Source organism: Dreissena polymorpha, chromosome 11, assembly GCF_020536995.1.
Source record: "Dreissena polymorpha isolate Duluth1 chromosome 11, UMN_Dpol_1.0, whole genome shotgun sequence".
NCBI classification, from domain to species: Eukaryota; Metazoa; Mollusca; class Bivalvia; order Myida; family Dreissenidae; genus Dreissena; species Dreissena polymorpha.
The window spans coordinates 46220164-46246463 of NC_068365.1; the positions used below are offsets into that span (position 1 = coordinate 46220164).

The following is a 26300-nucleotide window of genomic DNA, read 5'->3' on the forward strand; positions in this document are numbered from 1 at the left end:
ACCGATTGCGTTTACAATCCAGCAAAAACATGATAAAAGCTGTTATCGCCTTGGAAAAGGTAGATGCTAATCATTGGCGGTAGATGGAAGAGGTCGGTATTTCCACCACCAAATTTGTCATTCTTGATAAGGGGCACATGAAGGCAGATAAGGTAAACCTAATATACAAAAAGGATCTGCCATTTCTCCAAGCCAGTTGGTTCATTTCACGTATATTCAGGCTTGGTCCTTGTTAAAACATACTTTGCAAGTATGTTTCCATGACCAATTGATGTGTTTCGTTATTTCTAATCTCTGTATAAATAGCAGTACCCTGTGACTTTTGGCATCGTGTGACTTTTGGCATCGTGTTACTGTTGGCGTCATGTGACTTTTGGCGTTCTGTGACTTGCGGCGTCCTGTGACTTCTGGCGTCCTGTGACTTTTGGGGTCCTGTGACTGATTTGGTAACACAATTTTGATAAACATGTAGATATTAAATTTGTGACAGGTTGCTTACACTACAAGTGTTGCATTACGTATTGTTCACAATCGGAAACAAAATTTGAAAAGTGGATACTCGTGTTATTTTATCAATTGTTTCCGTATAGAATATTTTTAATTTTCTCCGCGCTCTGGAAAATGGGTCAAACGCATGCGCGTGCAGTGTCGTCCATGATTAGCATGTGCAGTCCGCAAAAAATGCACGGAAAAGTTCTTCGCTGATTAATCTGGGTGGGACGACATTTAACGCATTTGCATTAAGCCCAGTTTTCCCAGACCGAGGCTCGTATTTAGTGTTTACCTCACTATTTGAATATTTCTTTAACAAATATGATGTCTCAAAAACCCTTTATCATGAAGCATAGAATAAAACAACACATTATAACACTTTTTGTGCGATAATAAGAACACCATCCTTCAAATTTACATAACACACGAAATGCAACAGTCTTAAATTAGAAATTCACCGAACATATGTTTGCATTCGTTTTGAGGCAGTTTTATTGTAGACTAAACAGCGACGGGTGGGAAGGGGGGGGGGGGGAGAGATACCTGTACGCCTACAATCCGGAAACAGGAAAACACAGATCGCTATAGACCGGGAATCCCCTTGACGCACTTCAGTTTTTGAGACTGCAGACGAAACGCAGACAACGCTTGGAGAACTAGTGTTTGTTGTATGTGAGCGGAGGTTTATTGTTAAACTTATCAACACATATCAAAGGAAATGCCGCCTACAGCCGCTAAGGTAATGCAATTTAACATTATTTGTTCTGCTAGGAAGAGAGTGCTTATTTGTTGTATACATGGGTTATTGACTTGAACAATTTATTGTATTGCTAATGCAACTACTTAAATAATATTACGTAATGTATACTTAATTTATATAATATAGTTAAGTTGTTTTTGTTATTAAGTTGTTATTAACCAGCGTCTTTTTGTGTAGTTCTTGAAATATTTATCTCTACTATAATCATTTAAACTAGTACTTAAACTCATGAATGAGTACTAAAAGTGAAGATGATAATACAGCTGATGATTGCTTGTTAAAATTTTCATCCTGTTAAGGCTTTATTGAGTAAACTAAACTTTTTAAATAAATTGGTGCTAAAAATATATATATATATTATTCTACTTATGTATCTATTATATGGGGACTTGTCCACAAACTGTCCTTTTTTCAAATTTTTGTCATTGATTCAAATAAAATAATAGAGCACCACAAATCAGGAAGCGAAATACCACTAATGACGTTTGCTCACGACGAAAAGACAGTTTCGTTTATACATTTATAATTTAGATCTATAATAATTTGAAATTGTTACCTTTATAAAGCGTTACAAACTCAAAACGATTTTATAGTTTTGAATAAGTGTGTACTTTTCTTTTAATAATTTGAACTGAATCGTAAGCGTTCGTTAAATTGTCTTACAATACTTTGGCCACTTTAAATATAACATGCGTAATAATAAGAAAGATAATCCGGATGACTTGGTGGTTTAGTTGATAGGCTTTTAATCGAAGTGACACTGGTTCAATCCCCGCTGGCATCACACTATTTTTATTTTCATTGTTTTATTATAAATTGTATTCTTATTCTTAAAATGGAGATTTACAGTTCCGTGGTCGAGATATATCAATGTATGGCCTTTACTGACACACTTCGATACAGTCTTACATAACTTTAAAACACGTTTAGTGTAATTGTGAGCTTTATGTTGGCATAATATAATAATAGAGAGAGATTCGTTAAAAATAGAGATTGTAAGTCTAAACAACGAATTTGCATAACTTTACATCTACTCAAAAAGCGTTGGAAAGAATAAGAATAAGTAAAGTTTAAACGCCATGTAGTTTTAAAACGCCTGGAGAAATAGGTCTTGTACGTATCGTCAGTAGGCAAACTTCTCTTCTAACTTTTCATTAAAACAACATTGGAATGGATGCACCAAAACACGAATGTAAGCAAACATTTCGAGTTTTGTTTTCTGGAACGAAATGAAATATACAAACTGTTGGAATCGTAGCTACACACGTTTTGCCCGGCAGTTCACCGATAACGTTTGCAGATATAGCAGGTTTCAGTTTGCAGAGAAATTCGAGAATGCTAGCGTTATTTCTCATTATCGCGCGTATATATCGTTCCAACCTCTCACTACAAACAACCAGCAGGTTTTCCGTTTCAAATGTGTTCCGGTAATTTACAAAGATACTACGAATGCAGCTTCATTTCTAGCTATGTTAGAGACGCTTATCAACAACTGTCGAAGCCGAATGATCGTTTCGTCTTAGTATACGTTTGACTTCAATACTACTGAATGATGCATTCCGTTTGGTTCCTTGACTTTAAGTACGTTATTCTCCTATAATAAAACGTCTTATTACATCAACACTACGTACGTCATTCACTATATTAGGGGTACGCCTTTATTATCAGCACCAATACAATGGACGACATTCCACATAATTCAGATTGATACCTCGCTCTGGGAAACGGGGCTGTATAGGCTAATCAGGGACGACACTTTCCGGGTTCATTGTTATTTTTTTAATGAAATTTTTCTCTTTTTAGAAAACATCCAGTTGGTTATTGTCGTTCCTTATTAGCCTCTGCGGACTTCACAAGCTATTATGGAACGACACTTAACGCACATGCATTAAGTCCAGTTTTCAAAGAGCGAGGCTCATTACATAAAGATTTGTTGGTTCGAGTTTTCTTTCATAACGTGCCCTAAATTCAAACAAATACATGTCATCTTTTAATTGACAAATCAAGTTTCAGAAAGTCGCTTATGAAATGTTAACATTGATCAATCCTTTACAAAGTTATTTGGAAAGTTTTCTGCTTACAACAAAATGGAAAACACTGTTGGCAAGGAGTACAACAACAACACTCTACCACAATCAGAACCTGGCTAAACCGGACTTAATGCACCAGCCTCGCTAAATCGGACTTAATGTATGTGCCTCGCTAAACCGGGCTTAATGTGCCAGACTCGCTAAACCGGACTTAATGTATATGCCTCGCTAAAGAAGACTTCATGTATGTGCCTCGCTTAACTGGGCTTAATATATGTGCCTCGCAAAACCGGGCTTAATGTATGTGCCTCGCTAAACCAGGTTTAATGTACCAGCCTCTCTGAACCGGACTTAATTTATATGCCTTGCTAAACCGGGCTTAATGTATATGCCTCGCTGAACCGGACTTAATGTATGTGCCTCGCTAAACTGGGCTTAGTGTATATGCCTCGCTAAACAGGGCTTAATGAATGTGCCTCGCCAAACTGGGCTTAATGTATCAGCCTCGCTTAACCGGGCTTAATGTATGTGCCTCACTAAACTGGCCTTAATGTATATGCCTCGCTAAGCCGGGTCAATGTATGTGCCTCGCTAAACTGGGCTTAATGTATATGCCTCGCTAAACAGGGCTTAATGTATGTGCCTCGCTTAACTGGCCTTAATGTATATGCCTCGCTAAACCGGGCTTAATGTATGTGCCTCGCTAGAACCGGGTTTAATGTACCAGCCTCGATAAACCGGACTTAATATATATGCATCGCTAAACCGGGCTTAATGTATGTGCCTCGCTGAACCGGACTTAATGTTTGTGCCTCGTTATACCGGTCTTAATGTATGTGCCTCGCTAAACCGGACTTAATGTATATGCCTCACTAAACCGGGATTAATGTATATGCCCCGCTTAACCGGACTTAATGTTTGTGCCTCGTTAAACCGGGCTTAATGTATGTGCCTCGCTAAACAGGACTTAATGTATGTGCCTAGCTAAACCGGGCTTAATGTTTATGCCTCGCTAAACAGTGCTTAATGTATGTGCCTCGCTAAACCGGGTTTAATGTATATGCCTCGCTAAACCGTGCTTAATGTATGTGCCTCGCTAAACCGGGCGTATCAGCTTCGCTAAACCGGGCTTAATGTATCAGCCTCGCTAAACCGGACTTATGTATCAACCTTGCTTAACCGGACTTAATGTATGTTCCTCGCTAAACCTGGCTTAATGTATATGCCTCGCTTAACCGAATTTTATGTATCAGCCTCGCTAAACTGGGCTTAATGTATCAGCCTAGATAAACCGGGCTTAATGTAAATGCCTCGCTAAACTGGGCTTAATGTACCAGCCTCGCTAAACAGGGCTTAATGTAAATGCCTCGCTAAACTGGGCTTAATGTATGTGCCTCGCTAAACCGGGCTTAATGTATGTGCCTCGCTTAACCGGGCTTAATGTAAATGCCTCGCTAAACTGGGCTTAATGTATGTGCCTCGCTAAACAGGGCTTAATGTATATGCCTCGCTAAACAGGGCTTAATGTAAATGCCTCGCTAAACAGGGCTTAATGTAAATGCCTCGCTAAACTGGGCTTAATGCACCAGCCTCGCTAAACCGGGCTTAATGTAAATGCCTCGCTAAACTGGGCTTAATGTACCAGCCTCGCTAAACAGGGCTTAATGTATGTGCCTCGCTAAACCGGACTGAATGTATGTGCCTCGCTTAACCGGGCTTAATGTGTGTGCCTCGTTAAATTGGTCTCAATGTACCAGACTCGATAAACCGGACTTAATGTATGTGCCTCGCAAAACCGATATACATGTATGTGACTCGCTAAACCGGGCTTAATATGTATGCCTCGCTAAACTGGGCTTAATATATATGCCCTGCTAAACCGGGCTTGATATAAATGCTTCGCTAAACCGGGCTACATGTATGTGCCTCTCTAAACCAGACTTAGTGTATGTACCTCGCTGAACAGGACTTAATTTATGTGTCTCGCTTACCGGGCTTAATGTGTGTGCCTCGCTAAACCGGGCTTAATTTATGTGCCTCGCTAAGCCGGACTTAATGTATGTTCCTCGCTAAACCGGGCTTAATGTATCAGCCACGCCAAATTGGACTTAATGTATCACCCTCGCTAAACCGGGCTTAATGTATGTGCCTCGCTAAACGGGCTTAATGTATGTGCCTCGCTAAACCGGGCTTAATGTATGTGCCTCGCTAAACCGGGCTTAATGTATGTGCCTCGCTAAACCGGGCTTAATGTATCAGCCTAGATAAACCGGACTTAATTATCAGCCTCGCTAAACCGGGCTTAATGTACCAGCTTCGCAAAATCGGGCTTAATGTATCAACCTCGCTAAACAGGACTTAATGTATGTGCCTCGCTACCGGGCTTAATGTATATGCCTCGCTAATCCGGGCAAAATATATGTGCGTAATCCGTCGTCCCAGATAATCCTGAGTAGTACACAAATGCTTATCAATTGCGTTTAAAGGAGGTTTCTTCTGATCGGATATCGAGTTTAGGCGGAATACGACGTCCCTCATTAGCCTGCTTAGGAGTATTGCACGGCAGTGTTCCTTCAAAACTACATGTACATAAACGACTGATTGTAATTCATATACTGTATTCTATGCACGTCATTCATATTCCCATTCATGCCAAGACTTTTTGCTCGTGGTATTATGACAGAAATTTAGTTAACGAATTCCAAACATCAGAAATGCCGTGGGTTTTATGAGTTATCAGCTAGCAGTATTAACAGAGCTGTGGAAGCCGTTAATAACTAAAGCGAATGGGGTGTATGTTTTTCTGAAAATAATAATTTCCGACAAACGATCGAGAGATAATGAGGTAAAATAATTATTGTTTACTGTTATATTGGATTTAAGGGGCATATAAATGGTTAATACGGAATAACATTTTCAAACATAGGATTTTTCGTTTTTTAACCGCGCAATGAAATATTAATTTTTAATACTACGAAAAATTGTCTTTTGGGACACTTAAAAACTGGTTCGAGAACATCAGCAATTCTTTTAAATCGTTTTGAGTGAAATAATGACATTAACACGAAGTATCTCAATACCCGTGCAAATGTTAAATTTTGGGGCTGTGGCGTAATAAACTTCTTATTAAAATAGGCATTTTTTTGTGGGCCTGAGTTTGAATTGCACAAGAGACACAATAAAAAAGAGTTATTTCTAAAGACTTAAGTTCTTCTTAATCATTTTATTAATATAGCATTGTTACTCTATCGGAAAAGAGGGAATTTAAATTATTTTAATAACTGTCTAATTTTATGGGAAAACCCGTTGATTCGGACATTTGGTCTTGTTACATGTACATAGACGTGTTTACTAACTACGTCTAACGTTAATTATTCCGGGGTTCGAGCACGTTTTTATAGCTATTTCATTAAAATTTCATCAATAGTTTAACACAAATGGAAATGAAATGTAATTAAACATGTTTCAAATGTTCTTATTGTGTTTTAGCAATTAGTTTGGTAGAACTTGTAGCGGTTTATACGGTATAGATATACGCGAATTATCATGCGCGCGCATCAAACATGATATTTCAATTTAAAAAAAAAACTGCATTATTAAACTTATTGGTGATCCATAATATTTGCTTATTATTTAAGCGATACGTTTTTAGCTTCAATAGTGCGTATTGCTTGTTTCGGTGCCAAATGGAAACGTGTACAGAATGTGTAGTTATTCTTGTGTGGTACAATTTGACAATACACTGGAATGCATGCGAAATTCGATTGCCAGTGATTCGTGCAAATTCAGTCACATCGGTTTGGCTAGATAAATCTAAACAAGGAACTAAACATTAAAGACATGCATGCAATAAATCGAAATGATGCGATTGTTCACGTTTGAAGCTTTATTGTAAATGTCGTAATGATTTGTACCATAATAAATATTAATTTTGCCGGCACTTATTTTATTTTTAACACTGTATCCACCTGTTGTTATTTTCTTCAAACATACAACGAATCAAACTATATTAAAGACGCTGATGGCCATCATATATGTTATTTATTTTAATTATTTACATACTATAGTCATTGCCTTCATCAGTAATATGAATATTTAATCAGGAAGTTACCAAAACATTTACCGGTACACCGTTTGTATGAAAAACAATTTGGCCGTGATCTGTGAAAAGAAGGTTAAATGCATGTGAGTAAATTGTCGTCCCAGATTAGCGTGTGCAGTTCGCACAGGCTAATCAGGGACGACACTTTTCGTTTTGATAATATTTTTCGTTTTAATAAAGTATATTTTTTAGCCAAAATCCAGTTAAGGCAGAAAGTGTCTTCCCTGATTAGCCTGTGCGGACTGCACAGGCTAATCTGAGAGGACACTTTACGCACATGTTTTAAACCCCCTTTTCACAGAGCGCCGCTCAATTTTATATTTAAGTATTACCTTTATATAATTATGTTACTAACTACTCATAAAAACGAATTCAGTTGATTGACGCAAACCTATCGATATTAATGCGATATGTGATATACATCGTATTATATCTGACACGACTGCAAATTGGTTATCTTCAAAAGATACATGCGAATGGGTAGTAAGCTTGCCTCCACCGCATGGGGTGAATACAAATATTATTATTTTTTGGCGTAGCTGTGTTAAGCCAGCTTTTCACCTTACCTGACCTTTGTAAGTGTCCAATAAAATTCAAATAAAATTTCCCGCGGCTAGATACGAATGAATACACTTCATTTATTCCATTGGCTGATTTGAGTATACCACCAGAACATTGGAAACATATCCGCGTGTTTGTAACACTGTTTTACTGCATGAAACAATTTTATCTCTAATGAAAAGGCTTAATAGATAGAACAGTTTTACACTCAATTCTCGACATCAATACAGTTTGTGCGTGCACCTTTTATTTTCAGAGGATTGTCAGCGCAAAAGCGTTTATACTTAAAGGCTATGTTCTCACATTGAGTACTTACTTCCATATTCCTGTCAACATGTTAACATGTAAAGTATCAGTGGAAGCGAGGCCTCACTTTAATGCATTGCATTTCAACCCGCGAGGTATCGGGTAAGTTCGCGGTCAGTGTGTGTGTGTATTTCAGAGTTTATTTACAGGTCCTACTGGCCTCTTCACGAGGTTATAGTAGCCCGACCTGCCCCTGTGACCTTTCAGGGGAGAAAGATTAATTTAGAGCCAAAGTAGGTCAAATTTACCCCGGCTTCCCGGGTATTCGCCAAAGAAATAATTTAGATCCAAATAGACCAGTGCACGGTGGCCAATGAGACCTTAATGTGCACTGGTAGTTAGACAATCTCAAAAGACAAATTCATGTCTGAACGCAGCACCGCTGCAGCACACAGCTCCGCCTTTATGGCCCACTTGTTGTCATCAGCCGTCGTCTTCATCCCCGAGACGGTTTCCCCAGCGCGTTGAGCGCACTAGGTACCGCCGCCCCGGGGTCCCTCTTTAAAGCCACCTCGCGGCCAGTGTGTGAATGTCAGAGTTTATATACAGGTCATCACCGGAGTTCGCGGCCAGTAAAATAATCGTTATATAATAAAGACGCTATCCGTGAACTAGGTGACCTGGAATTTCTTTAGACCAGAAATATGTTAAATGAAGATATTCAGCAATATAATTATGGTATGTCAATAATATATTCTTAATGTGTTTTCAACAATACAATGATACATATTATTTTTGATTAATTTAACAATAATTATTCCACCATATTGACTAATGTATTAAGCATGAGCGCGATGTTTCTCGATACTGTTAATAATCGAATCAAATAGCAATGCCCGACAAACCACTCAAACAGATTAGTTCGAAGAACGCGCCTATAAATACGGATACTTCGCGTGTGGCCGGTTGACTCATATGTTTTAATTTCACTTCCATTCTTCTTTTGGTTTTCTGTTTTGTATCTATAGGTTTATAACCAGCAATATGTGATAATGTAAAATAAGCCGCGAAAACTCCGCGTAACATCCCGTACTGCGTGTGATGCAGCTAAGAACTGCACAGAAAAAGACATTCGCTATCCTTGATCTCATTCATTGAACTATCACCGCCGTAAATCTTTTTAAAAAGATATTTCTTGTTCTAATTTATTAAGATACGGTTGTTCCCTTTTTATGAGGCTCGTTCAGGGTCCTAAATTTCATCATGCAGTTATGAGTTGGTTTTAATGCGGGAATCGCTTATTGCAGTTGGATCAACACACTGGAATGCAATAGAATTCGATTGCGGACAGCACTGTCAGCAAAACTGTGATCCAGTCTGTATTGCAGCACTTCGATCAAAGAAGAACGTTCTTATACTGAACTACCAGTTTTATTTATTATGCCTTAACATCGTGTTATCTCTGGTGAATGGTGTTGTTGAAGTTTGCTCTGCATCTATTGTGATTATCTTGTTTCTTGTTTTTCGGAACACCTTATCTTAACAGGGGCCGTACATAAAGTACGTCACGCTAAAGGGAGTGTAAGAAAGTGTGACAGTTTGGGGCAGGGCGGAGCGAGGGGTGGGGGTCAGGGGGTCAAGGGGAAATTCAACCGTTAGCCTCTTTGGACTGCGCATGCCAATCTGGGAAGACTCATATGAAAAATATGACATAAGCGACCGTATCGGTATATTCCTTTGACGCCCTTGTTGTGTTGTGTGTTTGTAGACGGAGAATCATTTATGTGAGCCCATAACCAGTGGCATTGCTCTGCAATGACCGTTCGATGAACTGTTATCGTTTACTACAGGGTACTAATGTGTGTTATGACAACCGAGAAACACCTCTGGAAATAATGCACAAGCTTCTCAGAGAAGAAATTTTCGGCATTTATGGATTTTGTGTTGTTGTTTAAAGAAAGTCTCTTCTAAACACAAATCCAGTCTAGGAGAGATCCCCGGTCTTCCCAGAGCGCCCTGTGCAGACTCCACATGCTAATCTGGGACATGCTTTCATAAGGCACATGCATTTCCCTCGGTTTTCACAGAGCGCGGCTTATTATAGTAGTAATTGATGCCGTGTTTCTTCAAAAGTACAAGAACATTACTAACTCTATTTTATTCATGTATTCTATGAATACACATAATTATATGCCCTTTCATTTATTCAGCATACATTGGTCGTTGTAATATGACCGAAACGTATTGAAGCAAACTCCATACATTAGCAATGCCGGTGGTTTTATTATATAGCCGAGTTCTTGGAAAACAAGGTTTAATGTATGTGCTTCAAGTGTCTTCACATGTAAGCCTGTGCAGTCTTCACAGGCTAATCAAGAACGACACTCTCCCGCGTAGAATGGATTTTTGTTTAGAAGAAACTGCCTTTAAAAGAAATTCCTTGATAACAAAAAATTTCGTCCCTGATTAGCCTGCATGGACTGCACAGGCTTATCTGGGACGACATTTTACGCACATGCATTTAGTCCCGTTTTAAGCTAGCATTATTTTAAAAGTTGCGGAAACGTTAATCATTGAGCGAATGAGGTGTAATGTATATGAGAACATAATCATTTTCTACAAACGAGAGATATTGAGAATTATAATTATTTTATTTTGGCGTAATATTTTTAACCATAAGATTAAAGGTTTAATCAGTAATTATGAAATAGTTGCAAAACAATATGTTATGTTTCCTTTTTTATTAACGAGCAATAAAATAAAATAAAAAATCTTACGAAAATGTATTCCCGGTGACACTTTAAACAGGCGATTAAAAATGAGCGTAGTTGTTAAATCGTTGTAAATGAATTTATGAAATGTACCTCTAGACGGATGCAAACTTTCAATGTCTAGACTCTAGAAAAGTAAAATTATCACTGAAATGGGCTCTTTTGTAGAATTGAATTCGAATGGCTCACGTGGCACGATCGAAAAACAATTATATACACCTTTATTTTATTTATTTATATAGTATTGTTACTAAACACAAAAGAGGGAATTTAATCTACTTTAATAACTGCATATGTTTATGGGGAAAACGGTTGATATGACCCCTTAAGCTTGTTTGATGTATATAAAAAATATATGAATAATTAAATAACTTTTACGTGACTTACTCCTGAGTTCGCGGTGACAGCTATATCATTAAGAATCATTGAGATTTCAACTCAAGTATTACCAAAATTGAAATTAAATATTATTCAACATGTTTCCGACGTTCTGAATGTGTTGTATCAGTTACTTTAGATATGCATGTATATATCAATATGCAACGAATTATCACGTTCGTTCATCAGTATGAATATGTATAGTGTTACCAAAAATCTTCAAAAAATTAATGCGAACTTTATTGTGAACCGTGCGCACACACCTGTAAGTTGTGTATCTTCAAGAAGAAACACACATCAAGTAGTTTGCATTTCTCTCAGAACATATCGATAATTACTTATCCATAACAATTGCTTATTAATTAAGCGATATGGGTGTTTTCTTGTCAATAGTGCACATAACTTGTTTCGGTGCCAAATGGAAACAGTTTCTGAATGTGGAGTAATGTGTGTGCGTTGGTGTGGGTACAACTTTACAACATACTGGAATGCAAATGAAATTCGTTTGTGGCATTTCCAACGATTCGTGCTAATTCATAAATTTTGGTTAATCTAACAAAAACTCAATTGTAAAGACGATTATACAAAAATCGAACTGAGGTCATAGTTCACATGTTAGCTTTAATGATGCATCGTTATAATTGGTACCACAATAAATATACTTGAATGCAATTTATCAGACAGACACGAAAGTGTTGCATGTTTCCATTATGCACATACTCTACATCTCTCGGCTAATACCTTGATCAGTAGAACGAGTTATATATATATATATATATATATATATATATATATATATATATATATATATATATATATATATATATATATATATATATATATTTATATATAAAATAAAACGCTTTTATTAAATTTGCCGTAGCTTTCGACCTCTCGGTCTTCTTCAGCGGCGTTTATTTGTGAATAAGCATATCATCTTTAGCGGAAGTGACGTTATATTATCGCACGTTACATTGCGCGCCAATTTTAGTCTTTTGTGTTTAGTCCATATGGTTTGAACGTCCTCAGTTTGCGTTTCCAAAGTTGTTCAATGGTAAATTTAACGGCAAATTAAATAAAAGCGTTTTATTTTATATAAACGGCTAAAAGCGACTTTATTATATATATATATATATATATATATATATATATATATATATATATATATATATATATATATATATATGAATGACATCTTGTATCGAAGTTATTTTCATGCGGTGATTATAAACAAGTTTGTTGACGCAAACCCACCGATATTTATCTGAAATGTAAGGTATAAGGTACATATTACCTGATACGACAGATAATTGATGATCTTCAAGAGATAAATGCGAATCAGGTAGTTGGCTTTGCCTCCAAAGCGTAGTGCAAATTATATAATTTGTTTATTAGTTTATCTTAGCTAGATCGAATGCATCGTACACGGTTCTAACTTTCAATATTAAGTAATTTGAATCACTTTTTTTATTGGCGTGGGTATAACACGTTGGAATGCAGGTAGATTTTGATTGCGGTCAGCACTGTCAGCTAACCGTTCATAAAGCTCGTATTTTAGCGCTTCGATCGAATTTTTTTTTCAGATAAGTTAATTTTTCGTTATAATATGATTACTTATCATTCAAAATGATGTTTTTACTTATTAATATCATAGCCACACGCTAACCACCTGTGGTTTAATCTACAGTTATTTAGCATGTTATTATATCAGATGAATGTTGATGTAGTAGTTTGCACTTCGGTTTTTGGTTATCGTCCTGTGCCTTGTTTTTTCTTCTTCTGCTAAACGCCTTGTTTTAACACTGAGTCCCATTGAAAAATGTGGCGCATTTGCAAAGGGAGCTTCAAGAAAAGTAAATCAATCTTGGTAAGAATTAAGGGGTTTCTGTATTCCTGACTACACATTCAACTATTAACAAATAGTGATTATATAGCGATATGAGAATACTGTATTCCTACTCCTATCTGTATCCCAAGTACATGAAATAATGTGTGAGTTCTCAGTCTAAGGCAAAATGGCGTTGATCCACGACTAAACTAGTGCCATCATTCCTGACTTTGTGTTCTTTGTTTTGATTCACCTCTTGGACGTTAATAGCTTATTACGTACAGTACGTCTATTTAAGTGCTACGTTTTGATTTACTTTTTGGACGTTAATAGCTTGTAAAGTACGGTATGTCTATAACGCTGTATTCGCTGTTTAAATGTACATAAATAATGCATATTTCTTTAAGTATGAAATATTCCTCAGAACAAAACGATATTCAATTAATCTTCTCAATGTATTTAATGCAGCAAGATTTATTTCGTTTTAAATACTTGAATGTTCCCTGACGTCTTCCGACGAAGAACTCAATTGTTTCCATAGCAGCACTTCAAAACGCATTAACATATGATTACATAATAAGAACATTTAAATGTTCCAAACATCTGATTATTCTTCAAACCAGCATTAGTCATGAAAAGGTTACACCCTACCTGCAAGCTGGCTATCTGTGTGCTATATAAATAACTGCACGCCGTTCTATTTGAAGCCAGCACAGGGAAAGTCGACTCAAGGAAAACGTGTTCTTGGCAAGATTCTTTTCTGGAATTTCAATAACAAGTATTTTCAGAACGTATCCGTCGGAACTAGAGCCACATGGTAGAAGCACATCTTGAATATACGCATTTACAGAATTTCAGTCATATCTGTGAAAGAAATACACAAACATTAAATTATTCTTGTAAACTTTATGTGAGCGTCTGAGAACGAAAACATTTTGCAGCTGATCAATTTTTGCGATTGCATGTTGGTTTGATATATATTCAGCACGGTTGTCTACCATGGTCCCAGTCACAAGGCAATCTTATCTGTTTATTTATATACGACTGTAACGAAAGGAATTAAGCAAACAATGAAAATCCAGAAACTTTATCAGGAGAGAATTTCTTGTCCGCATGTTCTATAGCGTAAAACCAAATAAAAACAGAAAATGGCTGAAAATGGGACCATCGCCTTTAAACGGTAAATACAAAGCAAGGCGGTTTAAACCGGTTTGAAGACTAACGTGAAATTTAAATAGTTGAGTGCTTCATAATAAAATATAGAATTATTTATCAGAAACATATGAGCCGTGCTCTATGAAAAGGGTTTTTTAATGCGTGTGCGAAAAGTGTCGTCCCAGATTAGCCTGTGCAGTCAGCACAGGCTAATCAGGGACGACACTTTCCACTTTTAATTATATTTTTCAAGACAGTCTCTTATTAGCAAAATTCCAGTTTAGGCGGAAAGTGTCATTCCTGATTAGCCTGTGCGGACTGCACAGGCTAATCTGGGACGACACTTTACGCACATGCGTTAAACCCCTTTTTCACAGAGCACGGCTCGTATCTTATCGGCAGAGACCAACAAAATGCTGAATACATATTGCTAGGTAATTAACGTAATGTGAGTCTGAATAATCCTGGATCTCTAATTGAACAATGGAAAACTTCGCAGATTACCTTTAACATTATATGAAATGCCTTGAAACTGGCTCATACTACGTGCCCTCTTTAAAGGTTAACGCCAAGATTGCAATCCTGGTCAAAATGTTAAACATTATATTGGAGATCTTATAAGATCTTTACGGGTGTTATAAGAGCATGAAGCTTGACCATCGTGACAATTGTGTAAACTGTGCAATACATTTCTACACATGCGATGCATACATAAATGAACCATCTTTTTAAAGGGGCCGTCCAACAGATTTTGGCATGTAATGAAGCTTGTCATTAATGCTTTAAATACTTTATATTGATAAATTTTAACATTTGAACTAAAAATCTCCTGTAAAAAAACAAGAATACAATTTTTTTAAAAAGGAAAAGAAAGTAAATCTCAACAGGGCTCGAACCACTGACCCCTGGATTCCTGGAGTAAAAAGCCTCCCGCTTAGACCACTCGACCATCCACGCTCATGTTTTTTGAGCGGATGTATTTCATAGCTATATAAGCAATCCTCGTAGTTTCCCAAAATATCGTTTCGCGTCGATACGACGCTTTATCTGTTGGACGGCCCCTTTAAAACGATTTTTTAACGGAACAAAGTGCGGACCATGTTATCTGTTAATATTTTACATCTCAATGACCGCTTCCGATTGTATGCAAGAAACAAGTAAGATTCTCTGACGATCTGTTTCGATCAAGAGAATAAATGAAGTCGATAGTACAACATGGACTTCATTTGGCCCCAGTCTATGCTCTCATCGTATCATCGATTAAATCGTGAAAATATCACAACCACAATCGTCTCGTGTCGTAACGGAGCACATGGATTCCTTATAACCTTATGGTATTTTGGATCGAAATCCAATCAAACACCCCCATAGCACCGTCTGTAATCGTATGTGAACCGGAGATCTGACCGTGTCAGTTTATGATATTTGCATTTGTCAAATTGTGAACATATTGTAATCGCGCACAAAGCAGCCGATCTTATCATGCGGTAATATATCATATCTCACCTTCTTCAAAAATGATCTAACCCGATTGGCCTAGAGCGTTTACGTGCCCATGGAGTATTTTCCATACATCCCGAGTAATTTCCATACCCACCGAGTAATCGAGAAGTTGGTTGAGATATAATTGTTACGCCGTAAGTAACTGAAGGTGTATGTGATATACAGCCTCCGTAATTTAATACCATACTCGAGCTTCACGCTCGTACTGTATGTAATTACTGAGGGGGTATATCCCATACACCGTCAGTTACTAACGGTGTAACTAATAATACCTTACTTAAGCCAGAAATCTCAGAAAAAGACCACGATATGTTACATGTGGCCTATTGTTGCGTCCATGCAGGATCGCACGACAATGGGGAATCAGTGGCATTTACCAATAATGCTTTGCATTGACCATTCAAAGGCAGTAACGCCATCTAGATTTTTTTGTTTTAAGTGTTATACTGTGTGAATAACTAGGCTATCCCATGTATTTAGGCGCGTCCAGAAAAAAAACTGGGCTTTATGCATGTGCGTACAGTGTCGTCCATGAATGGCATAAGCAGTACGCACAGGCAAATAAGGGGCACAACTATCCGCTTTAATGGTATGTTCCGTTTAAAGGAGGTCTCTTCCAAACGAAAATTCAGTGCAAGCGGAAAATAATGTCCATGATTAGCTTGCGGAATGAACAAAATAATCTGGTATGACACTTAACGTCCATGCATTTAGTCCAGTTTTCCCAGAACGCGGATCGATTGACGAGTTTTTACGCACACGCATTAAGATCGCGGCTTATATAAAGGTAGTTTGTGTCCCGTCTTCTTCTTCTCACTTCGGAACCAACAGCGTCGTCTTTTCTCTTCCAGCGTGACCCCGAAACGGAGAACCAGGCGATGGACTGGATCGAGGCCATCACGGGAGCCAAGCTGGACCGCAGCCTCGAGTGGCCGGATCAGATCAAGGACGGCATCACACTCTGCAAGTACGTGCACGCTAACACGGCATACAAGACACATTTACTTCTGAAAAAAATATATGAGCCGCGCTTAGGGAACACGGGGCTTAATGCAGGTGCATACAATTTTGTCCCAGATTAGCCTGTGCATTCCGCACAGGCTGATCTGGAACGACACTTTCCGCTTTTACGTATTTTTTGTTTAAAGGAAGTCTCTTAATACCGAAAATCAATTTTTGCGGGAAGGATCGTCTCTGACTAGCTTTTACGGAATGCACATGATAATCTCTGACAGCACTTAACGCACATACATTAAGTCCCGTTACCCATACTAAGGCTTATTTGAGTACGTAATAAGTTCAACTTCCGTTTCAGTCTGATGAACAAGCTGATGCCAGGCTGCATCAAGAAGATTGACACAAAGGGAGGCGGGTTCGCTCTCATGCAAAACATCGAACGCTTCAATAAGGCGGCCCTGGAGTACGGAGTTCCGGTACGCGAGGTGTTCCAGACGGTGGACCTTTGGGAGAAGAAGAACGTCCCCGCTGTCACATTGGCGATACATGCTCTGGGGCGTGTGGTGAGTGAATATGGTTCGGGATTTTACCCTTTACTGCTCATATACGTATTTTGAGCCACTTGTAGTCCATAAATCAATTTAAACAAAGGACCTTTTTTTATTACATTCACGTTTTTAAGGATTCAATTCCAACCTTAAGATAATGATGTGCAGCAAACAGCATAACACCTGTAACTTGCAGGCTATTATGTGATGGTTTTCATATAGACATTTTCACTTTGCTTCTTTGGATTGGAAGGGTTTAACAAAACTTGCCCAGATTTTCCAAAAAGTTCTTAAGTATTTTTTTCAAAGATGCTTTATTAAATATTATATTGTTTTCATATGTCAAATATCATTATTACTGGCATACTGATAGGCCATGCTAGAATTAATCAACGCAGGGCAATTGTAATGATTTCTTTTGTTTGATTATGATCATAATCAAAAGAAGAAATCAATACAATTGCCCTGCGTTTATTAATTCGAGCATATCCTTGTACTATGCCAGTATTAATGGCATTCGAATATTTACATACTTTTACTCTTTATGATATTTAAAGAATCTATATGACGTGTCCTATATGTTCTTTTATTTTGTATAATAAATCTCAATAATTATATCGGATGTGAACCCTCGTATAAGTTCAACTCTTCTAAAATAAATAACGATTTGTCAATAAGTACCATGTGTATAGTTATTGTGGCAACTGTGTTCCAAAGTTAACATCAAAAATTAAAATTGATGATTCAGGCGCAAACAAGAGATGACTATAAGGGACCTATCTTGGGCCCAAAAATGGCGGAAAAACAGGAATGTAACTTTACACCGGAACAGCTAGCCGAGGCAAAGAATACCGTGAACACCGCCATGTATGGTTCTAACACAGGCGCCAATCAGGCCGGTATGTCGTTCGGGAAACAGCGATTGATGTAAACTTCCGGCTAAAGAAATTTAGAGAATTTTAAATTTTAAGAAATACTCATAATAAAATGTGTTTTCATGATTATATGTAGCAGTGTTGTTTTGTTTTCTGAGTCGAATGTTTGCTCTGTCCAACAACATATTTGCTGACTATAAATTCGAAACGTTTGTTGGTAACGTAACATGCACATATTAAAATGTTTTAAGATAAAATGTAGCGAATTCGTATTTAAACAATCCACTAATGCAGGTTATTAAAAACGTCAACACATGTTGTGCACTGTAAAACATATGTGTGTGTGTGTGTGGATTTATACTGTGAATATTATATTAAGTTTACTTTGTTCAGTTTTATGAAATATATGTTTTGGTTCCATTTCATAACTGCCTTGTTTTAATAGTTAGATATGTATATCATGTTATGTATTATTTAATAAAATATATTATTCGTAATAAAATGTAGATAGCTATCGCGTAGTTTTCCTGTTTATTTCAGAATTAATGTATTTAATTTAGACGTTATACAATATCGAAACACTAAATCCCGACAACAATCATTAAGAGTACCTTCCAGTTAATTATGATCAAAATGAAAAATGAAATAAATGCACTCAATAAACACATGAAAAAATCGTGTCAACGCAAAATGTTTTCATGATTATTTATTTGACATTATATTGAATTTATTCTCATATGAAACGTACTGTGCACCATAACACAGTAGAGTATTTCTTGGGTGTCAGGTAATCAACGAGGAATAAGCATCTGCAGAGAAGTTGTCTAAATCATGGTGTAAATCTTAATATTTGCTTTTTAACTTAGCAGTGCGTTTATTTCAAGTCTGGAACTGATTATGACGAGCCAAACGAAAGCATGCAACGAATATGCAGAGTTGTGGTTTGTTTTTACGCGTTGTCGTGGTAACCGCTTTACAACAAACTTGAATTGAATTAACAATCCTGTCGGTCAACCATATTTCAGTTTTGAATAGGATCTTCCGGTTAAACTGATGAACAACAGGCGAATGCTCTCAAATACGTATAGTGTACACATAATGTATAACATGTAGTAATATATATATACCTAAATTATTATACCACTTAAAACATTTAATTGCTCAGCACATCTGATAAATCTTTAAATCAGCATTTGTATTGAAATGTATTATTTCTATAATGCAAAGCAGATACGCGTGTTTCTATAAACTCTTTACGTTATTCTATCGGGAGCCAAATCAAGAAAAGCCAACCTAAGGACAATGTTTTCGACAAATCCCTACATGAATTATAAGAATGTTGTGGCCGTATCCTTAAAAGCGTAGTACATAGTAATATTGAGGTCTAGCATGTCTCTGTCATTCGGAGTTCTTAGGATATTTTTGTTTAAGCTGAATATATTTTATTTAAAAAGAATAGTGTTCATTACATGAATACCTGGATGTAAATTTTTTAACTACCATATTATTATTAAGTTAATGGATAATAAGTGCATGTATATAAAGGACTATGATGCCTTGAATTGTATGTACAGTTACTTTTAAAAGATTTGAATTTCTGACACATTAGACTGTATGTGTAATTAACTAATTATATGTTTTACAGGTTTGACTTGCGTAAAAACATTTTTTTAAACTTGCAGAAATAAATTACATTTAAATTGAAACTAACATAAACTTAACCCAAAAAGCACACAGACAGTTGTTTAAAATACACGAAGAAATAAATAGCAATCGTGGCTTCATTTATTTTGCAACCCTCTCAGTTAAAATACAGTTGTTTTATAACGTTTGTATGTACACAGGTAGTGTAATTATAAACTGGAATTAAGAAACCTCAGAATGATAAAATAATAAAATAACCTTTCTAAGACCATGTAAACGCCGACGGTGAGAAACGATATCATGCAAGAACCGACAGCGTACTATACACAGCATGGAATCTTCGTTAACGAATGTTTCTTATGAACGTGGCTACATTAATTGGATTCGTTTCAATCAAGCTCATTCGTTTATCATGATATCGTGATTATGTGACGTAATACCGCTTACCTATGAGTGACAGGTGATAGACAAGACCCTACAGTATGTTTTCACCATGCCAACTGCGATCAGTCTGATAAGACCAACATGATAGCAACACAAAGTGAAAAACATATTGCTAAGATGGTGCGGAATTTGTTCATATAAATGATGAAAATTGCATAGAGTTCAGGAAAAACTTGACACAGACGACTTCAAAATGTTTTAATTTCTTGTTCGTTTAATTAGACTTCTAAATTGAAAATGCTCTGCTCTCTTGGTATTAACCATGACCAAAATTAAACATCAGGCATAAACTGATTGAATGGTTTAACTTGAAAGAAATAGTGTACACATGTTTGTATGTATGTAATGAGCAGTGCTAAACAGTTTGTTCCATGTAGGTTAATAGCTTAAATAAAATGTCAATACAAATGTAAATGGCCACATGTTGAATAAACAATGTAAACAGAAGTCTAAATGTCTAGCACAGTTGTTATAATAATGTCGTATTATGATACATAATGTACCGTTATCTAATTAAATGAATATAAAAGTAGTCTAATCAGATCAAAATGTTTTTGGAGTTTCGTTATTCCTCTACATTTGTACAATAAATATATTTTTACAACATTATAAGCATATCATTGTGACGTGATGAATTCAAGTTACAGTATAGCTTTAAGAGAATATGTTAAGACAAAATATGTTTTAATTGTTTATCTATGTTCGTATATGTATTTGACCGGTATCTGTTAAATCATAGCGCATGTCTTAGTAATCGTCATAATTATGTTACCACTTGCAGAGTAATTCAAATCAATTTCAATGACAACTGAACTTGAATTGTTCATATTTTAAAGTTTAGGAGGTCCTGCCGCGCATGAAACCGCATTATCTGAGGATCCGGAGTGTGTCTCAGCACTCCTAGATAACTAACCTACTTGACTCAGGAAAGTTTGCACAAAGTTTGAATTTTAGCTTCACTTGAATTTAATTTACGTTTCATGCAATAACTTATGTATTTCATGTTATTTTTTATGTATGATAAAATCAAACAAGTAAATTTTAAATTCACGACGTCAAGCATTAAGCTTTATGTTTGCAATAAAGTACCCCAATCTTAAGTTTGATCTGAACGCTACTGCCTTTTGAACTTTTAAACTTGATACAAATGGTTGTGCTTGTTTTTTTATAATGACAGACAGACAGACAGACAGTTTATTTCAATCCAATAAGGCATTTAAGCCCACGAGGACATATATACAATACACGTGTTGACGAACAGTGTAGACTAGAATACAAAATTTTAACAAAAGTTGTAGTTGTATGTTTCCAACATTTGGAGAAGATCGCTTTGAGAACAATATTTCAAAAAGCATACATGCAAGATAATTCTGGAACGTTTTCTAAGCATTTAACCAATCTATTTTAAGATATAATACAATATGTTTTTATCTTAGAGGTTTCTTCAATCCGATTACTGGATGATATTCTATTAACAATGTAGAAACATAGAAATTGGCTTTTAAAATGTAGCATACATTTATCCTAATTTGTTTCGTACTATCAAATATCATTATATAAGCATGGTAGTATGTTGTTTAAAGGAAGCATTTTCGGGCTGTATTCTAAACATATGCATCGATTTAACAAACAACGACATAACATACACATTTACATAAGTATGCCATATTACACCACTTTATCCTGCATTAAATGGTTTCTCTACATAGGCCTCTTCGGATATGTTTATAAATTTAGTTCAATTTTACTATTACGAAAAACAAGTAAAAGAAACCTTTGAATACAAAAATTATAATATAGTTTAATTATTAAACATATATGAGTTATATATCTATCACAGATGGTATTTTAACATCTATGGAATTAACATTAAGAGTGCCATAGATATATATGTCTTACCGAAACGAAAATGTAAGACTGATATCATAGGCAACTGCTATCACTAACATCTGTACTTAACAATTTATATCCACTTTTCATATATTTGTCTTACCGAAAGAAACATGTAAGACAAATATTGTGGAAACTAGACTTAAAATGACACATTATAATACATTAATTGTACGATCATGAACTACTAATAATACAAAGGGTATTAAGGCAACATGTCTTATCTCTTAATCGTAATAGAAAAATGCATGTAAATGTTATAATGTAATCGTATTTCACTACAATACATTACAGTTCTAAATAGCACGCTATCATAGTCTGGTATACTTAACAATTAAAACAATTAAAACGGCATAAAGGCCTCATATCATATTTATTATCCGTATGACAAAATGTATGTAACAGTAACCAACAATCATGTAAACATAGTTTGCGTATGGTTTCTGTAATATACCAAGGAACATACATAGTACATCAGACATATTAACAGTTTCAGCAGAAAAACATTGAAAACATGAAATATATACAATTCAAGTACAAAGAAACACATAGAAAGCATGTATTTACAGTATCACACGAAACACATTGTGCAACAATTTTACCATGTCAATTTCTATACATTACCTCATTTCTAATAATAAATGCTTTATGAATATAGGTTCCTAAGTTTCTAAGTATATTCTCATTTTCTGACTTTATAAGATCTACAAATTTAGCCATGCTAGGTCTAAACCAATATTTTCTGCCAATATAATATAATGCAATATCAGACGGTTGCATAGCCTAGACATTGACGCACAAACATGTGCCAGTAACTACATTTAACAAGGGACATTACGATATATATTGTGGAAAAGAAAAATCTTCAAAAATAATTCCCATTACAGGTTATTTTACAATATTTAATAAAATCCGTTCAGCATGAACAATTGTCGATAAACGCCGACTAATGAGATACTGCCTGATGGTTGCTATAAATTAAATGAAATATAAATTGACGTATTAAACAGATTAAAATAAAAATTTAAGAAATTAAGTATGAGATTAATAAATATGAATGTTTGTTACTAGAGAGTCATCAAGTACCTGAACAACATCGGTAAACATTTAATAGTATACTTCATTTTATTATACTTGTTTAATAAATAATTGCAGCTTACACATTCGGTCGCGTATTGATGCCACTGTAGAGAAGTTAATAGATTCTTTGAAGCTGACGAAAAAACTTTTAGCTTACCGCATAAAATAGAATGCATCATAAGGGACAGCGAATTGAATATAATAATGATCATTCAATTCACCAAATATTAACATCATGCTATTGTTTGTGATTGTTTTTTCAACCAAACAACATTAATGTGTAATGTAATGTAAACGTCACTCATTCGACTGTTAATTAGTTATCTTTAAAGTATAAACAGATGCGCTTTGACGTCAGAGCAGGGTTCAAATCTCAATATTTTATCAATAATTTAGTGATAGGATTTTGACGAGTTAATTGCGCGGATAATGTGTATTATAGTTCTAACTAATACGTATACATTGATGGATTGGTGTAATCATTGGATTGCTTATTGAGGTTTGTGCAACATATTGGACTGCTATCGTAACATACCTCTGAATAAGATAACCAGACAATTTTCTGGAATAGTGGACTTTTCACACATCTCTCTGACTTTTATTCCGAATTACTACAATTTTCACAAAATTATTGTTACCAACTTCTTCATGTGGTAACCAGATTGTGCATGAAAATTAGACATTTTTTAATTTCACTTATTTTTGTTATATATTTAGCGACCAAATTCAGATTAGGTCTGGATCTGAATAAATACAACTTGTTTTATTATCATTTAGCGACAAACCAAAATTATAAAACTTTTTTTTCGAAAATCTAATATTCTAGAAAACTAGCGAAGTATCTTGTTTTTGTGTGAAAAGTATTAAATAAAATTTATCTTGTGCATTACTGGGCATTAAATTAACCTTTTTGTGATAAGTACCATATCATACTTTTACGAAACAAGCTAAACATTTTCGCGAAAGTTTTAAAAGTTTTCTCAAAAAGGTGAAACACATTCTAAAGCATCAAAATAAAATTGTTGGGAAATAAACTATATTAATGACGGTCATGTAGCCATTAGATCATCCTGAAAAATTTTTAATTTGTTTTTGGTAAGATTTTTTTTTTAAACATTCAAAATGCAGTCATATAAAAAGAATGTCCAAACCTACAATAGCTGACGAGATATGGAGTTTACAACTTTGTGTTAAGGTCATTGTATATATATAGGCGGATTATTAAGTTGAATTTAAAACAATGAATAATAAATACATAAATAAAATAAATTAAAAATTAAAACACAAGTTTAGGCTCCGCGAAAATCAAGCAAACTATCATGTAGCCTTTTTGCGCTAAAAAACGAAAGTTTCACGAAAAAAATAAGAACATATAAAGCATTAGTAGTAGCAAAAAAAAGTATTTTTCGTTTAAAGGAAGTTCCTTTTTACCGAAAATCTGGTTTAAGCGGAAAGTGTCGTCCCTAATTAGTCTGTGCAGACCTCACAGGCTAATCTGGGACGACACTTTACGCACATGCATTTTGTCCAGTTTTCTCAGAACAAGGCACATATCATGCTTTGGCGACGTAATATCGCGTTACCTGTGAGTGACGGGTAATAGGCAATACCTCAATGAATGCTTTCCTCATGCCGACACTAACGTGTGACTGACGGGTGATAATCAGTACATTGAAGTATGTTTCTCCTCTGCCAGGAACGATAAGCTTGATAACAATCTAAGAATCGGTTGATATTTACACTTAATAAACTAAAACATAGCATGATTTTATGATATTAAAGGAGAAATTTGTATTGTTTTTTTTCTCACAACTTTGTATAGAACGGTCGAGTAGTCATTTATAATAAGTTAAACCAAATGTTTTCATATACATAACGTTTCACTTTCGCAATAGATGTACTTAAAATTAAATTGTTGAACTCGTTAGAATTAATACACGGTTACAATTTAATTATTCGATTACAACATGATGCAAGAAGAAATTATTTAACGATACAACAAAACATTACAAATTACTCTTTATGAAAGACGTTTTATTTTGTTTTCCGTAATATATTAACATGTATGCAGATTAATATGTATGAGTTAAGCATCATCCCCTGCTCAATCCGCCGTGTTGATTAGTCATGATTCCAGTAAACTTTATTTTAAGATTCTGAGAAAAGGGAATCTTAAAACCGTATCAATATTCAGGTTCATGTTTGTCTGAATGGCTTTTAGTTCTTTTGTTGGGACGCATTTACTTCGCAATCCATTGATTGATATAACAATGCAGTGATTTGAAGACCTATGTTAGCTAGCTACAGCCGCGATATTCTCATATTAAGAAGTAATTGGATGTACCGTAATAAAATGATCGTGATATTTCTCCGAAACATATGCACTCGCCCTTTATTTCAGCAACCAACAACAAGTTAATTGGCGATAGGGATTTTTTTGCGTGGTATTGCCAGTAGATTATTGCGCAATCATCCCTAACACTCTATGAACATACCTAGTGGGACAATGACAAAATTGCATGCGGATTTTTCAATTGTTATATTGCGTGCTACTTTTTCTGGTTTCAGAATAAAGAAATCTGCAGTAATGGATGTATTAATACTTGCGAATGATTGCATTGTACTGTGCAACGCACGTTTCTTATGGACACTGTTACTAAAAGCTGTATATAAAGACCCATACAGAGCAACTTCATGTATCAATAATTATAGAATTGACTTTCTATTTTTATATCTGAAAGCTATACTATTAAAACCATGCTGATATTCTCATATAAATGCCACCAAATTATCGGATTGTCAGGAGACACCACAATGGTATCACAAACAAACACAAGTTGGTATTACATGCATGTGTTACCGTTGTCCAAACATGGCATGCATTCATTCACAATCTTTAACCTCATATTTTTTCCAGGCATACATTTTTTATTATTTACATTTTTTTTGTATGACGAGTTTCCAGTTCGACCAGTTAAAGTTATCTGTTGCCTTGTAATGTACAAATAGCCTGAATTAAGTATGATATATATTAAC

The 26300-nt window shown here is 35.5% G+C and overlaps 1 protein-coding gene across 1 annotated transcript; it reads left to right on the forward strand.

The window, feature by feature from the left end:
* The first annotated feature begins 1063 nt into the window (after positions 1–1063).
* LOC127850509 (myophilin-like) lies at positions 1064–18720 on the forward strand. The gene is made up of 4 exons (XM_052383597.1): positions 1064–1231; positions 16678–16793; positions 17142–17346; positions 18080–18720. The coding sequence occupies exons 1-4, from the start codon at positions 1211–1213 to the stop codon at positions 18260–18262; spliced, it is 525 nt and encodes a 174-aa protein (XP_052239557.1). The 5' UTR covers positions 1064–1210; the 3' UTR covers positions 18263–18720.
* Positions 18721–26300: the final 7580 nt, after the last annotated feature.

What these genes read in the sequence shown, in the direction of transcription:
- LOC127850509 (XM_052383597.1), top strand. Translation starts at nt 1,211, where the DNA reads ATGCCGCCTACAGCCGCTAAG. An exon ending in TGCCGCCTACAGCCGCTAAG is followed by an intron (nt 1,232 to 16,677) that starts GTAATGCAATTT and finishes TTTCTCTTCCAG; the next exon opens with CGTGACCCCGAAACGGAGAA. An exon ending in TACATGCTCTGGGGCGTGTG is followed by an intron (nt 17,347 to 18,079) that starts GTGAGTGAATAT and finishes TTGATGATTCAG; the next exon opens with GCGCAAACAAGAGATGACTA.